This window comes from Rattus norvegicus, chromosome 13 (assembly GCF_036323735.1).
Source record: "Rattus norvegicus strain BN/NHsdMcwi chromosome 13, GRCr8, whole genome shotgun sequence".
NCBI classification, from domain to species: domain Eukaryota; kingdom Metazoa; phylum Chordata; class Mammalia; order Rodentia; family Muridae; genus Rattus; species Rattus norvegicus.
The window spans coordinates 52,183,729-52,201,334 of NC_086031.1; the positions used below are offsets into that span (position 1 = coordinate 52,183,729).

General features: G+C 36.9%; 1 protein-coding gene across 8 annotated transcripts in view; it reads right to left on the bottom strand.

Annotated features, from left to right (window-relative positions):
• Positions 1-17,606, bottom strand: part of Ptprc (protein tyrosine phosphatase, receptor type, C) — a 112,094-nt gene that overhangs the window by 36,012 nt on the left and 58,476 nt on the right. For 7 of the 8 annotated variants that reach the window (XM_006249912.4, XM_008769534.3, NM_001109890.2 and 4 more), the window contains 6 exons: positions 16,744-16,815; positions 15,363-15,389; positions 13,464-13,676; positions 12,095-12,229; positions 10,903-11,049; positions 7,179-7,301 (listed from right to left, as the gene is read on the bottom strand). In XM_006249912.4, the coding sequence (XP_006249974.1) occupies positions 7,179-7,301; positions 10,903-11,049; positions 12,095-12,229; positions 13,464-13,676; positions 15,363-15,389; positions 16,744-16,815 (717 nt within the window). The remainder of the gene's footprint in view (positions 1-7,178; positions 7,302-10,902; positions 11,050-12,094; positions 12,230-13,463; positions 13,677-15,362; positions 15,390-16,743; positions 16,816-17,606) is intronic. The other variant, XM_039090347.1, reaches the window with a different exon arrangement.

Sequence of the window (17,606 nt, forward strand, 5' to 3'; positions counted from 1 at the left end):
CATTTGTGAAGATCTTCTCTTCTGACATAACACAGACCCCAGAGAAGACTCCAACACCCTAAGCTATAATGCTTTAGAATGGATGTTTTCCTCACACCCTTTCTGATACTTTACTCTGAACTTAGAGAGTCAACAGGAGCTACTGCAGTAGACTTTTAGTGAAGAAGCCATCATATCACCCGTAAGTAAGCTTACTAGTTCATATTGTTTTAAGGCTTAGTGATTGATGGGACCATAAGAACGAGAGAAGAGTTTATTGTGATACTGGAATCTAGGTTTTTGCGTGGAAAGATGAGTGAAATAGAATAAACTGAAAGAGAAAACTTTAGTTATTTTGGTGATGTTAAGGTCTAATCTGTAGATTTATACATACTATACAAGCATGCTACTTCCAAGCTGAATTGCCACAAAACATTATGTTATGAAATTATGGACAGACATGACTAGCATAGCAGATGCTTACAATATACATAAGGATGAGAAGCAAAAACATGGACGTATCTTAAGATGTAGATGGACATCCATTAGGCATATATTGATATTTTGATATTTTGAGTAGAAAAAATATAGCAAAGACATCTTGATCAGCATGTTATTAGACAGGAGTTATAATGATAACATAAAATGATATCATGACAATAATAATTCCCAAAAGTCATCAATGTACAAGGAGATAAAAATGGGTCAATTTGCATTCTTCTATAGTCTGACCTTCAGTTGAACCAGCACCATTTGTTGAAAATGCTGTCATTTTTCCATTGGGTAGTTTCAATTTCTTTGTCAAAGTTCAAGTGACCATAGATGTGAGGTCAGGGATGGTGATTCCCCCATGATGGTCTTTATTGTTAGGAATAGTTTTCTCTATTCTGGGTGTTTTGTTATTCCAAATGAATTTGCAAACTGCTCATTCGATTCTATGAAGAATTGAGTTGGAATTTGATGGGGATTGCATTGAATCTGTAGATTGCTTTTGTCAAGATGGCCAATTTTACTATATTAATCCTGTCAATCCATGAACATGGGAGATCTTTCCATCTTCTGAGATATTCTTCAATTTCTTTCTTCAGAGACTTGAATTTTTTGACTTACACTAGTTTGGTTGGAGTCACATCAAGGTATTTTATATTATTTGTGGCTATTGTGAAGGGTGCCCTTTCCCTAATTTCTTTCTCAACCTGTTTATTAGTCTTTGAGAAGAAGGATACTGATTTGTTTGAGTTAATTTTATATCCAGCCACTTTGCTGAAGTTGTTTATCAGGTTTACAAGTTCTCTGGTGGAATTTTTGGGGATATTTAAGAATACTATCATATCCTCTGCAAAGAGTGATATTTTGAATTTTTGCTTTCCAAATTTTATCCCTTTGCCTTTTTTGTTGTCTAGTTGTTCTGACTAGGACTTCAAGTACAATATTGAACAGTTAGGAAGAGAGTGCCAGCCTTGTGTAGTCCCGGATGTTAGTGGGATTGCTTCAAGTTTCTCTCCATTTAGTTTGATGTCAGCTACTGGTTTGCTGTATATTGATTTTACTATATTTAGGTATGGGCCTTAAATTCCTGATATTTCCAAGACTTTTATCATGAGGGGGTGTTGAATTTTGTCAAATGCCTTCTCAGCATCTAATGAGATGAGCATGCTTTTTTTCCCTTGAGTTTGTTTATATAGTGGATTACACAAAGCCCAATTTCAAGTAGATCAAAGACCTCCACATAAAACCAGATACACTGAAACTAGTAGAAGAGAAAGTGAGGAAATGTCTAGACATGGGCACTGGGGAAAATTTCCTGAATAGAACCAATGGTTTATGCTCTAAGATCAAGAATTGATAAATGGGACCTCACAAAACTGAAAACCTTCTGTAGGGCAAAGGACACTGTCATTAGGACAAAACGGCAACCAACAGATTGGGAAAAGACCTTAATCAATCCTACATCCAACAGAGAGCTAATATCCAATATATTCAAAGAACTCAAGAAGTTAGACGCCAGAGAATCAAATCATCCAATTTAAAAATGGGGCACAGAGCTAAACAAAAGTTTTTCAACTGAGGAATACCAAATGGCTGAGAAGCACCTAAAAAAACATTCAACATCTTTAGTCATCAAGGAAATGCAAATCAAAATAACCCTGAGATTCTACCTCACACCAGTCAGAATGGCTAAGATCAAAAACTCAGGTGATAGTAGATGCTGGCAAGGATGTGGAGAAAGAGGAAAACTCCTCCATTGTTGGTGGGATTGCAAGCTGATACAGCCACTCTGGAAATCAGTCTGGAGGTTCCTCAGAAAATCAGACATAGTACTACCTGAGGATCCAGCTGTACAACTCCTGGACATCCATAGATGCTCCAACATATAGCAAGGACACATGTTTCATTATGTTTATAGCAGCCTTATTTACAATATCCAGAAACTTGAAAGAACCCAGATGTCCTTCAACAGAGGAATGGATACAGAAAATGTGGTACATTTGCACAATAGAGTACTATTCAGCTATTAAAAACAATGACTAATTCTTAAAGTCAAATGGATGGAACTAGAAATTATAATCCTGAGTGAGGTAATCCAGTCACACACACACACACACACACACACACACACACACACAAAACGCACATGATATGTACTCACTGATAAGTGAGTATTAGCCCAAAAGTTTGAAATACTTAAGAAAGAAATTCACAGATCATATGAAGCTCAAGAAGAAAGACCAAAATGTGGGTGCTTCATTCCTTCTTAGAAGAGAGAACAAAATACTCACAGGAGGAAATACAGGGACAAAGAGTGGATCTGGGACTGAAGAAAAGGTCATCCAGAGACTGTCCCACCTGGGGATCCATCCCAAATGCAGCCACCAAACTCAATCACTATTGCTGATGCCATGTAGTGCCTGGTGACAGAAGCCTGATATGGGTGTCTCCTGAGAGGTTCCACCAGAGTCCTACTGATACAGATCAGGATGCTTCCAGCTAATCATTGGACTGAGCACTGGAACCCCAAATGGAGGAGTTAAGGAAAAGATTGAATGAGCTGAAGGGGTTTACAACCCCATAAGAAGAACAACACTATCAACCAACCAGATCCCACCAGAGCTTCCAGGGACTAAACCACCAACCAATGAGTACACATGGAGAGACCCATAGCTCCAACTGCATATGTAGCAGAGGATGCCATTGTCCAGGATCAATAGTAGGAAAAGCCCTTGGTCCTACGAAGGACCTCCAATTTTCTCATTTTCCCAGTGTTGGGGAATACCAGGGCGTTGAGGTGGGAGTGGGTGGGTGGGAGTGGGAGCATCCTCATAGAAGCAGGGGGAGGGAAGAGCGGGAATTGGAGAGGGGGGGAAGGAGATATCATTTGAAATCTAAATACATAAACTATTCAAGAAAAATAAAAATTTAAAAAGTGATCAATGGCTCTCTACATGTGGCAATCAGCATTTCATATGATGCATACGTTAACTGATTTAGCCATCATCGTAGCTGTGAAGTTGGTATGGTCATATCATAGGATTTTGGAGAAAACTGAACTATAGAGAACTTAAGCCACTTGCCATGACCACAGGTAAGGGAAATGAAGCCCAGATGTAGCTTAGGTCTTGAAATCCAGACTTTGACCTCTGCCTGTACCACTTCACCTGCTCTCTGGAGAGTAGTAGTAGTTGAATGCCCTTGGTGGGGTAAACCTGATCTTTGTCTCAGGACGATCTTTCTCTGCTGTTCTTGAATGTGTCTTTGGGCTTTCGAGAACCATAATCAAAAGAGATGCAACACATACTTAATGCTAAATTTTGATGTTAAATATCACAATGGAAGTCTCAAGAGTAAGTGAGAAAATGTAGTTTCTCTAATGGTATCTATTTCTCAGAATTCCCAAAGCTGGGGTACACTGCTGTTGCTTTCTAGCTCTAGTCTGCTTTAAATGTAATGAGAATTCTCTCTGAGAAGGCTGAACACAAGAAAGGTCAGACACCATGTCCTATGCATGGACCCTGCTATATTTTTATATGGTGTCTGGTTTTTAGGATAATGCCTTCATCAATGGGATAATAGCCAGGCTTTAAGGGTACCGATTCCCAGATCTGCTTGGCTTTTATTTAGTGACCCGAATTCATGTGCTTGTCTATGCGACTTCACAAGCATTCTGCATCAAAACACGGCTTCATTATGTCTGTCATTCAGTGAAGCTTGAATTTTTACTTACTCTAACAAAAATGAAAACTTCGAACAATAAATCTGAAGACATTTTTTTAAAAAATGAGTAATTAATGGAGATTCTTAATATTTAGAAAGGAATATTTGCATTGAGTTCCTAAGTATTTCAAGCTTTGGTTGAAAGGCTCTGTCATGGTTAATCTTGATCATCACCTTGATTGAATTAAGAGAGACCTTAGAAATTGATAAGTCACATTTGTATGTCTGAGAGGTGTTGTGAGACACAACTGCTACATGTTTCTGTGGAATGAGTGAGAACGATCTGTCCTGGTTAGAGAGAGCTCACTCGTGAATGGAACGTGGTCCCTCTTTTCTGAGGTTACAAACCTCTTGAACCAAACAGCTTCTTCTTTTTATGGCCCTGCAGCTGACAGATAGACGCTGAAGGACAGCCCAGTTTCAGACTGTTAGCTAATCTAACTATTGTTAAACACGTTGTATTGATTCTCTTCTAGTGAAGAACCCTCACGAACACATTCCATAATACTTTACATGATCACTCTTGGCCTCTTTATGAACGCAAATGTGTTGAGGTCTCAGAGAAACAAATTCTATATAAAAAGTGAGCATCTTCTTCCATTAAATGCTTTAATTTATTTTTTTTCCATAAAGTAATAGTAGCATTCCCACCAGTTTTGGTTTTTTTTTTTTTTTTTTTGAGAATGACACAAGAAATGCACTGATAATTTTCAGACTTGATATCCTCTAAAGTGTCTTTGTGGGCACTATTTCAAACAGTATGGACATGCTCACCCCAGTGGAATTACTGAACACATATTAATAGCCAAGGGATTTTGCAGTGTCAAAAGAGACAAATAAAGGATCATATTTAGAAGATATACACAATGACTCCTAACATCATCACAGTGTCAAAATGTGCACATTGCTTTTAGTAGCCCTTCAAAATCAATCCTTTGAATGAACAACGCTGAAAATTCCTCTTCCCCGGTGACTGGGGGAGGGGAGCTCTGCTGTCACTCAGTAAGTTGGTGGCATAAAGCTGCAGTTCCTCAAAACAGAACATATGGAAAAAATACAAGTGTAATTATAGCAAGCAGCCCACGTGGGTTTGCTGACAAAGCGTCTTAAATCGCACTAGCTGACTTCTATCATGTGAACGACACTCTTGAGATATTAGGCAATATTTTAAAAATTAACTTTATACAGAACATTATAAAAATCCCCTGATAACACAAGAGAAGTAAATACTGGATCCATTTCCCTTCTCCTAATGTCTAACTTTTGGAGATTCTGAAACAGTTCAATGAAGAAATGGTGAGATGAAGTGTTGGGTTAGATTTAAAAGCACTCATCTCTAAGACTTTAGACCTGTGCATTCTGAATAGGGCTTTTCACCTGAACCAGTGTGCATAGTTTAAAGATCTGAATGGAGCTACGATCCTGCTAAATCTCCTCAGTAGTTAAATTGGGTCTCATGGCATTGCACCTTAAACATGGGAGAGCAGACGATGAGCAGCCTTCATTTTGACAACTCATTTTGATGGCTGTCAGAGATTATGGCCTGCAAACTGGCTTCTACTGGTCTTTAAGGCAGTTTCAACACATTCGAGAGTGGAGGCTCAATTCAGTTACCAGCTCATAGTTTGGGAGAATAGAAGATGTGTGATATCACCCAAGTTCCCCTTCATCCTCCTTAAACCCGTGCAAGCATGATGTTTGGAAAGCTGAACAGTTATGTGATGAGAAGGACTTTATACTAGCTGCCGACATGAGAAACTCTTCAAATCGTTAATAACTCATCCTGTCCTTACCCTAATTATGTGATTCAGTATAAACACAGATTTTTTTTAGACTATGCAGAACTCAAATAAAAAAATAGACATGCTTAATTCTACCAAATATTCTTACATGTAGACAGTACAGTAGATAAAAAAAATCAGAATGGAAATGCAGCAAAATAGACTAGTGGAAGATTCTAAAAAAGAAACTGGGATAAAAGCAAACAGTTTATTCCTGGAAAAGCCACACTGAAAGATGCATAAAGTACATGTCCAATGAAACAGAGGACATAAGTAGCCCTTTGTTTAATCTTCCTAGAATTTCTATTTCACCTGTCCCATCAATATAACTTTTGACTTATCGGATTCTCATAAACACTATATTTCTTCTCTGAAATACTTAGGCTAAGGACAGCATGGCTCTTAACTTTCATTGAGTCATATGAACATGACGATTTTAAGAATGAAGCGAAAAAACGTTATTGAAATGTAAGAGAGTATACAAAATGGTTCTTTAGATTTCAAATTTTGTAACTTGAGTCCGGTTCCTTCTGGCCAACACAGAGAGGATTCTCTCAGTGCTCAGTTCATTCCTGTCTTAGCCCCTAAATAAAGACCTGTCCTGATGTTTTGGCTTCTTTAAAGGACTCTAGTCCTGCCCACTATTTTTCATAAGTATTCTAGGTACTTGTTCTTTTCCAAAAGATGTGTGTTCATTAAAGCTAGTCTTGACATATGGTGGGGGGTGTGCTACATTCATTTCTGAAGCAGACTAATGTTGAACTAAAATTACTCAAGTTTCCATCTAATGTGGCTAAACGGGATGGCGCTCCTATCTATTTACAAAATATTGTGTGTCTGCCTTTTGGGCTTGTTTGTCTAACCCTGATAAATATGAGTTGGAAAGCAAGTTAGTATAGATGAATTATAATATTTGCAGGATGGGAACATGGGTTATTTGCAAGACATTTTTCTTTCATTTGGGATTTCAAATGTAAAGATTAAAGTTGAGACAGATGAAGAGAAGTCTTAGGAACAGTCTGGCTTTTTATACCACAGCTGAGGCTTGAAAACCCTTACTGAGTGACAGTTCTGAACCTGAAACAATCCTGAATCTCTCACCATCTTCATAAAATCCCTGTAGCTCCCTGGCTAAAAACAATAACTACAACATTTAAAAGTTCTTGATTTTGTTTCCTTATTGGGAATTACACTTTACAACATTACCTGAAGGGGTCTTTTTATAGCATAAAATGTATCCATGGTGTTTAGATGCTGGCTCAGCCCAGGAGACTAATGTTGTGCTGTTAGTTGAATTCTTACATTGAACATGGGGAAGCATTTCTGGAGCTGTTGAAAACAAAAAAGTTATAATGGGAAAAATAAGACACCGAGGAACAGTAATTACATAACCAGCTTAAATCACTAATAGCCATCTTTGAATTAATTGTAAGTTAATAAAATCTCGGTGAAGTTCTCAGACCTATCCTGGGTCGTTTAGATCAGATTTCTTTCACACACTTTTTTTTGTTTCCATATAGCAGTAGGCCATTTAAACATCCTACTGATTTGAAGAATACCCCAAATTATTCCCTTCTATAAAAATATTCTCATTGTTGGCCACATATTTCGGTATTTTGAGGTATTCCCCTGCCAAAATATTAAAATAAAATTAATGAGACATAGGTTCTAGCCAGTGACACTTGCGTAAGTTATAGCTTGATAAGTTATGACTTTCTCCATCCATATGCTACCATCACAGTTAATATAGACCATTCCTGGCATCCTTCCTTGCCACCTGCAAATCAAAAGGAGCCTTCTTGAGACACACCACATCTCCTCTGAACTATATTCTATTGCTGTAGATTGAATGTAACCCTGTGTTCCTCACATATGAATAGAATTAAACAGCGATATTTTGAACAAATTATATTGGATTTAATATGGCACTTTTGTGTTTTTTTTTAACATATCCTAAGTCTGTCCCTCTAGTCATCAGTAAGGCTATAGTTTAAAAGTGTATACCACAAGAGCTCTTGGTGGGCTATTAGAGAGGTAAGACCTAGTAAAATGTCTTTGGATCATGGAAAGCACACCCTCAAATCAGCTGGTTCCCCATTATTCTCTTTTCTTTTTCCTTCATGACCCACAAGAATGAATAGTTCTCTTCATGATACACTCTTACCACTGTTATCTGGTGTCCCACTGGAGACCCAGTGTCCTAGGGACATCCAGCCTTAGACTGAAACTTCCAAGCTTACAGTCTAAAAGAATATTTTATCTTTATATGGCAACATTCCATTAGAACAAAGAAAGATAGACATTCTTCATTAACTTGTTATGTCGTCTCTATCAGAAGAACTTGACGGCTCTTTGATCACTTCCCAGGAGTAGATGCATATGCATGGACCTACTCTGCCCTGTAGCTATAATCTTTCTTCTTATCCTGGGTGGATAGCTATATACTCAGTAATAATGTTGTTATTATTTGCCAGTGGACGTGTATACGATCTCCATCTTATTTTAACTTTCATTTCTCAGACGGCTAATGAGGCTGAGCAGGTTTTTTCCATGGGTCTCGTCATCATGTGTGTGTGTATCTTTTGTAAGTTACACAGTCAAAATGCCTTCCTATATTTAAATTGGAATGTTTGATGTCTTGCTTTGTTGCTGAAAGGGCTTTTCATATATTTTGAAAAATTGTCCACGTCAAATAAAGAAATAAACCATGGATGCTTTCCTACAGTACACAATGTCTATGCTATTTCCTTCAATCACTTTAAATGCAAGAAGCATTTGACTATGAAGTCAAACTTATCTATCTCTTTATGATCTTGCTTTTTTAAAACTTTCTTAGGAAAACTTGCCTACTCTGAACATACAAAAATGGCCTCCCACATTCTTTAGATTAGGTGTGTCATAACTTTAGCTTTTAGAGTAACTGAACATCTCTGTGTTGAGCCGCAATGGTTGCTGGGCATTTGATAGCACTTTTCTATAAAGACATGAAAACAATTAACTGAAATGACAAGTATTTATCAAGTCTGAACATTAGTTTTCTAAGATTCCTCCTATGTTACACGGACGTTAAAAGGTGGTGCTAATCTTAATTTGTTTGTTTGTTTGTTTGTTTGTTTTTAGTTTTGTTTCTGGATCCACATGTGTGCCTGTGTGCGCATGTGTATATGTGTGTGTACCTGTGTGTGTGCATGTACATGTGTGTGTGTCCATGTGTTCAATATAAAAATTGGATTTTTCCTTCTATCATGTAGATCCTATGAGCACATTTAGGTCTTCTGTCTTGACAGCAAGTGCCCTCATCCACTGAACAATCTCCCTGGCTTTCCTCAAAGTTTTTAACTTCCACATGATATTAAACTTTTCTGTTTATCCTGTAGATTACTGTAATTTTGGAGGATTGGTGGTAGACTTTTGATTTGGGTATTCCCTTTGCCCTCAGCTATGAAACAAATTAGAGTCAGATTTGTGTTTCTTCAGAAAATGTATGTGAAAATGAAATTTAGGGAAAAATACTATTACATGCTATTTATTTTATTACTTTTAAATAAATAGTAATACTTATTTAAAATATTTATCTAAAATACTATTATTTTATTGCTATTAAAATAAAACCTTAACCAGGAATAAATTCAACAACAACAACAACAACAGAAAGTACAGAACTAGAAAATCACAATGTGTTTTGTTGGATTTTTATTGTTCTTGTTCTTGTTATGTTGTTGCAAAGACAGGATTGCATGTAGCTCAGGGTAGCCTGCACACACTATGTAGGTCTTACTAAGTTGTCCAGGTGAGCCTTCAACTTGTGATCCCCGTGTCTCAGCCTCACAAGCAGCTGGCATGACAGATATCTACCATCATGCCTAGCTTTCACTTCTGTTTCTGTCTTTTACCTCTCTTCCGTTTTCTCCATCCCTTAACTTTCCTCTCTCCCTCTCTTTCCCTCTCTCTCTTTCTTTTCCTTATTTTGTGTCTCTCTGTATCTGTTTCTGTCATGTCTGTCTGTCTATCTATCTATCTATCTATCTATCATTTATCTATCTACCATCTACCTATCATCTATCTATTATCTATCATCTATCTATCATGCATCTATCTATCATCTATCTATCATTTATCATCTACCATCTATCATCTATCTATCATCTATCATCTATCTATCTATCTATCTATCTATCATCTATCTATCATCTATCTATCGTCTATCATCTATCTATCTATCATCTGTCTATCTATCATCTATCTATTATCTATCTCTCCTTTCCTCCTTTCCTACTGTTTCTCTCCTCTTCCTTCTAGAAATGCCTTTACTGCCTGTGAACAAGGACATCTTCTGTCTTCTTTATGTTTGATCATTCATTAATCACCATTTTAAAAAATTAACATTTACAAATAAATGTTAAATTTAATTAGAAATTTTCACTTCTTTCTCCCCAAATGTCTAGAACCCCTTTCCATTAAATAAGCTTTATCCTGTTATTAATTCTATTGCCAAAATCTGATGACTATAGTCCCTATTTTATGTTCAAACACTTAGATTTGCCTGAGTTTTATTAGTTTCTTTGCTTATTTTATTTCTGTTAGAAGCAGGCCATAATTGTGGAAAGAAGTTTTAGAGTACAAAGCAAATGATGGTATAAAAAGAATGAAAGAAAAAATGAATAAAATGGGAATAATTCATGCAAACCATTTCAACTGTTCCTATCAGTCTTGCAACAGACACAATTTGAAGAACAGAAAAGAACTTTAGTTAGGCTTGTATAGCCTAGTTTTTAAAATCCACCTTAAATTGCATTTAAGCTTTTTTCTTTACTGATATGCTTTCTGTAATTCTATACCATTATTTTTTGTGATTCTCCAAAAAAAGAATGAAAACCCATGAAAGAAGAAGAAATTTTATTTATTTTATAAATGTCAGTGATATACTTACTCCCAAAATCAGTCTGCACCCTTCTGTCTTGTTTTAAAAGTATTACGTTATTGTAGAGGACTTCCGCAGCACATGTGTAATTTGTTCGGACTGTAAGGTTGTGTAACCAAAGTGTTCCGTGTTTGTCCAAAGCAAATGTTTTCATCTCTGAAAGAAAAGTATTGCTCATGAGTATATGAAATGATACACAGTATAATGGCTTCTTTTATGGCACCATGCGCTTAAGACTTTATGGTAGAGCCAGGCCTCTGCAAATGGTGAACTCATAAGCCAAGATCCTGCAAATAGCATTGCTATGCTCGACTGAGTTGAGAAACCAGCATTGTGACTTATTTTTTAAAAAAAAATTGATAACTCATGATATATTTGTTCCATCTATGAACATACTGCTTACAGCTTAGGCCAGCAACTTCCCGTTAGGGCGTTGACAATCAGGGTGACATTTCCACTTCTGTGTCTGTATGTATGTGCCTTCCTCTGTCTTGCCAAATGTGTCCTGGCACACGGCTATATGGCCAGAGGAGAAAGAATCCACCTTATTGAACTCAAATATATGTTTTAAAAGACCCAACCTCTATAGAAACCCAAGCTCACTCACAGAAGCACTTGCTCTCCTTGATACCCAAGGATTTTTGGACTTTCAAATGATTTTCATTTATGTATCTCTGGTTATGTATAACACTCTGTTTCCTTACTACAGACTGTAAATATCATCTTTCCTTTTTAATGCTGGCATTTCATCATCCTTTCAAGAATATCTGATACATAGAAGTACTCAAGAAAATTTGTCTTTTAAAAGATGTATTTATTTATTTTATATATATGAATACATTGACCTGTATTCAGACACACCAGAAGTGGGCATTGGATCCCCATGACAGGTGGTCGTGAGCCACCATGTGGTTGCTGGGAATTGAACTCAAGACCTGTAGAAGAACAGTCAGTGCTCTTAACCACTGAGCCATCTCTCCAGCCCAAGAAAATTCTTTTAATTAATTTTTTGCAGTATGTATCATCCACGGGTTGTTCTTTTCATTTATCTACTTTGTGAGTTTGTTTCCGTGCCAGAGGCACCAGGGTTATTTCATTCTACTTTGTGGTGGGCCACTCAGGGTGGGTGAGGAGGACAAGAGCCTTTAAGCCACATCTGGAATAACTTCTGATAATAGAGCTTCTCTGCACAGTATCATACCTGGTGTACAACGGAAATTGTATGAAATCTTTTGAATGTCGCAGGTAAATTTGTTTTTTATTTTCCACTCCAAACAAATTGAGGTATTAGCTTCTATGTCTGGTGTGCAGTTTGTTAAGTTAAAGTTGTGAGTCCCTGTGGAGAAAACATAGAAGTGCCTTTAGGTTATGGTTCCTGGCGTGGAGATGTGAAGCTTCACAAGTAAAGACTCTGAAATCACACCCATGAAGTCCACTCTTGCAAGTGGAAAATTTCACTGGGAGGACTCTAAGCTCTCCCAGGGTCTGATGCCTCTTGATGATCTATTCACACTCCTAACTTTTAATTTATCTTTGTTTCGGTTGACGCATAACTATACAAACATGTGTTGGCTCTATCTACATAATGTGTAGTCGCTGTTTGCAGGCAGTCTGTCTATTACCTCAGACTTTGGCATTCATTAGGGAAGATAGCACATTATCTCTATACCACAGATTTTAGTAGAACTGTACGCTGCTTTCTTTATAAATGCAACTCAGGGAAGCATCAAGATAAACAGCTGATTTTCCCATTTGAAAAACAATTTCTCTGGGCTTTTGATGCTTGTCCGTTGATCTATTTTGGGTTTTGGAAAGAAGGTGTAATGTCACACCATAGCTCGGGCTGGTACAGAACTCATGATGCAGCCTAGGCTGGCTTTGAACACATAAACTGCTTCTGCCTTAGCCTTCCACATTCTGAGTTCACAACTTTGGTATTAACATGACTAGAACTCCCCCTTTGATTTTTTTCCCCCAGAAAACATTAAATGTTTAGCTATGTTCTTTTCTCTAATGAAAACACTTTGAATTTAAAGAGAAATACCAGCAGTCTCATGTAAAATTAATTCACAAAATACAAAGTAGGCTGTTTCTAATCCATAGGAAGTGCTTTCTTGGTGGTTTGCCGTTGTTGTTTTGGTTTTTTGTTGTCTTTTTTTTTTGGCTTGTTTTCTGTTTGTTTGTTTCTTTGTTTGTTTGTTTTGAAACAGCGTTTCTCTGTGTATCCTTGGCAGTCCTGGAGCTTGCTCTGTAGACCTTGGCTGCTGTTGAACACTGAGATTTGCCTGCCTCTGCCAAATGCAATGTTGAGATTAAAGGGGGAGGGCCACCGCCTCCCAGCTGGGAACCTCTTTGTAAAAGAAACAAGAAAGACAGGCGATGCTCCTAAGGAATAGGTATGTATTTCTCTGTGCTCTCCAGGGTTCTCAACAGGGAACACACTTAACAAAGCTCACTTGCTTTCCCTCACTCTTTTTTTCTGACCACATTAGCCTGAAGAGGCACCAGAACACATATATGAACTCTCCCTGCTGTCCTAAATACACAGATAGAAGGAAGTTGACATTCACCTGGTGGTACATCTAAATTTATAATTTTATCTGGAGTACATGAGCCATTGGAGAGAGTGACGTTTTTCTGTGAGCATTCTGGTAGATTTTTTAACTCTTTTTCACAATCCGTATATTCACACTTAGGTTTTTTGTCACCTTCTAGGTTTGCGTTAAAATTCTTACTACTGTCATCATAGATGTAACGCACAGTAACGTTCCCAAATTTTTCATCTGGAAAAAAAAAGGAAATTAGTATTCTCATTATTAGGAATGAATGAGACCGCATTGGATCCAAATGCCTGAACATATTCTTTTGTATGGTGAATGATTTACAATAGCTGTGTTCTGGGTTTCAGAGGACTAAATTCAGTACTCATTAAGCAGAAGTAAAAGAATAATTAGCATATGGCAAAGATAAGACACCAAAATATCACCAAAGCAGATTATAGGTTTTAACACAGTATCACCAGGAATATGAAAAATAGAAGAAATGTATCACGTGCCCCTATGCCATTATTTTGTAATCCTCTCTCCTATAAAGGATCCCAGTATACTCGGATAATTATTGGATTGGGATCTATCTTTCCTACTAAACTATAAAGTCCATGAGAACTAAACTAGTATATTTTGATCATTATCATTAACTCAGGTACATATACCTGATATATCTGTCTGTTATTGACAATTCAATAATGCTTGTTGAATTAACTCAAAAATGAGTTTATCTTCTAATAAACTCATATAAAAAGTTTCTTGCTTTATAACGTTTCTCGTTTTCTCAAATGTCTTTATAAATCATTTAGTTATCTAATTATGAATTGTTCAGAGACCATAAGTTCTCGGTCATTCCATTGCATGTGTAATATCATTACACATTATCATAAATCCTTCATAAACCCTTTTGGTTAGTGTCAGCAATTTTTATTGACTGACAGAAATTTCATTTAAACAACTGTTAATTTATATTTCCATTTTAAAATTGGTTTCTATGTGTATGTGTGTCTGTATTGGCAATAGTGTCAGACCAGCAGTCCTAAGGATCCTCTCACCTTTATCCCAACAATAGGATAAAAGGCACCTGCTACCAAGCTCACCCTTTTACAGGGGAATCATGAATCAGAACTCATTTCCTCTGCTTATCTGGCAAGCACTTTCCCATCTTTACAGCCCCTATTTACTTATTCTTATTTTATAAAAACATGTGCCCTTTGTTACATTTAAATATTGTCTTAAATTCTAAAAATGCTGGGACAAATCAGATGAAATTGGCTTTTTAGAAAAATGGAGTATTACACTGAGATAGACACAGATTGGATTACTACAGCTAAGCAAAGGTCTAAAATAATATTAGGCAACATATAATATAAGAACAATGGAGAGACATCTACTCAGATAGAGTGGCAGGAAGAACTCTAGATGACTTGGATTAAATTTTTCTCAAGTAGAGGAAAGTGTCTGAAAACAAAATCAGGCACCAAAAAGGAGAGCTATAGAAGGACTCCAAATGCAGAAGGAAAGTGGGGGAGACAGAGTCAAGAAGAAAGATACAGGCAGTTCCACATGACTCAAGACAAGAGTGGAAGTAAGGAGGGATGATGCACACAAAGGGGAAATGAACTTGAACTTGGGACATCATGTTAATAAAATAAATCAGTGGAGGCTGACCTTGACCTTGAGTGGTTGGGGACCTGACTAGAGTGCTGAGACTCCTAAAGTAACCTTGGTCATGAAGAAGGACTTGGCTTCCACCACAAGGACAGGAAGAAAATGAAAGAAATAGGGACTTTTATGATTTAGAGCTGGCCATAATAGAAACAGTAGGTAAAGGCTAAAAGCTTGAAAGGAAGAGAAATAGGATTAAGACGCTGTTCCCTCCCAAGTGACAGAGGCTGCTGTTGGTTGGGTCAACAAACTTACCACATGATGGCTTCGTTTGAGGGGTAGCTGTAATAGAGATTTAAAAGAAAGAGGCAAATCATTGAGATATTATGATATAATATGCCTGCTGTGTTCATCTTTGAGAGTCTTCTTCATAGACCTTCCATAAACTGGAAAGTCTACCTACTTGGGCTTAACGCATAACACAGCTTGCTTTAATATTATATTTTCATCTCAAGCTTGCAATTGTTGTAAACTAGTGAGCTAACTACAAATTATTTTCAGTAAAGTATACAATAAACCCAACTGTGACTGTAGCAATATGTATACTTTTTTGATACAGATCAAATGTCAGCATGCTGACAGGAACACATCTATACATTACCAAATATTTTAAGTCTTTCTTCATTCACTTTTTTGGCCTCAGACTAAATTTCCATAATTATAACCCCTATAAAGTGATGTTGTGCTTTTGTTTTATTTGTTTTTTTAATCAGATGACATTTAATAGATAAAGACTGCTTTGTTTCTAGGTTTAACCTATGTATGCTTCCCAAGCACAAAACCCAAGGTCGATAATTGATCTCACAGCAATTATTATGTATTAATAAAGTCATTTAACTCGATGGTTCTCAACCTTCCTAATGCTGCAGTCCTCTAATACAGCTCCTCATATTGTGGTGATCCCCAACCATAAAATGATTGTTTGCTACTTCATAAATATAAATATATATTATTATATAAATATAAATAAATATAATTTTGCTACGGTTAAGAATGGTAAATGTCTGAGTGTTCTGACAGTGTTAGATGACTCCTGTGAAAGGGTTGTTCAACCCCAAACTGAGAACCACAGGTTGAGGGAGAGCTGTTTTAACTGAAAACATAGATGTCTGAGTCCCTGGAAGTAAATGAATTTCTGCTAATCTTCTCAGCGTCGAGGCTCTCGGAAGAACGCCAACACTAGCCTCAAAACCACCGACTACATCACTGCCACAGATCTTGAAAGAGGGGTCTCACCTTCTTCTATCTCCATACCTGAACTCAGTAACTGAAACGGATAGTTTCCATCTGTCTCCTCAATGGAAAGGTTAGTGGTTCTGATAAAACTTACTCCATTGCACACTACAACTTCTCTTCAAAGAAATAAGTTCTAACAGACTTGGGTATTGCCTACGTGGTTCTTCATAAACACCACAACTCTTGGCAGTTATGGCAGTGACATTATATCCCAGAAGTCCCAACTACAGCTTTGCTGTACCAGTGTCTAGCTTCTGCTCCATGACCATTAGGACAATTAGGATTATAATTCTAGATTCCACAAAGAAGGAAGCCTGAGGTAGAGAAAGCCAGGATGTCTGTGAGGACATCTCCAGCAGTGGTAGAAGTATGCCTGCATGACTGAGGGTAAGATTGTCACCTATTTCTGTGCTTGTGGTGGTATTGCTTGCAAAGCCCAGAGTGGATGGTGCAGGGGTTGTGAGGTTGGCACCTGCAAGGAAATGAACAAAAGGGTAAAAGTTAATGAGTTTATTATCTAGAAGCTTGAGAAAAAAATTTTACCCAAGATAATTTGCTAAGAGATTCTTTTGAATTGATCACTTGAATTGATAAGTTTCCAAGATAACAAAGTGAGTCTAAGACTTATGTGCAAATCCATTCACATAACACACATTTCAAGTAATTTTAAATATTTAGTCACAGTGTAAAGGGGAAGTTTTTCACTCCTTAGTATAATTCTTACCTGAAAAAGAATTTGCCTCACACTAGTCTTTTCTGTTGAATTACAACTCTTCTTATTTTAGATATGAATTAGGCCAATGGTCTAACTCTTTTCTTACATCTGTTATGTCAAACCTTTCCATGTACAGTCTTCATATCAGTTTTATGAAATGAGTATTATAGGGGCCGCTTTCACAAAAGGGAAACTGAGTTACTTGTTCTAGATTTTCTTCTTTTTTTTTCTTTTTTCTTTTTTTTCAGAGCTGAGGACTGAACCCATTGTTCTAGATTTTCTAGAAAAATTCATATAGTTGGATTAATCCTAAAGCTACAAGTTGTTAATGAATATTATCAACCTCAGTGTCATGAACTTTACAAAAATAATAGTAAAGTTACATGTATACCTTCCCCCGAACAATTTTCTCTTAAGTTCCTTTTGCCTAATTTCTTCTCAAGATTTAAAAACAAAAACAATGGGAAATTTGAAAATATTATCTGGAGTAAAAGAAGTGTCATTCAAGTTTGGAGCTTCCGTAGCCTAAAACACATGGCACATAATGG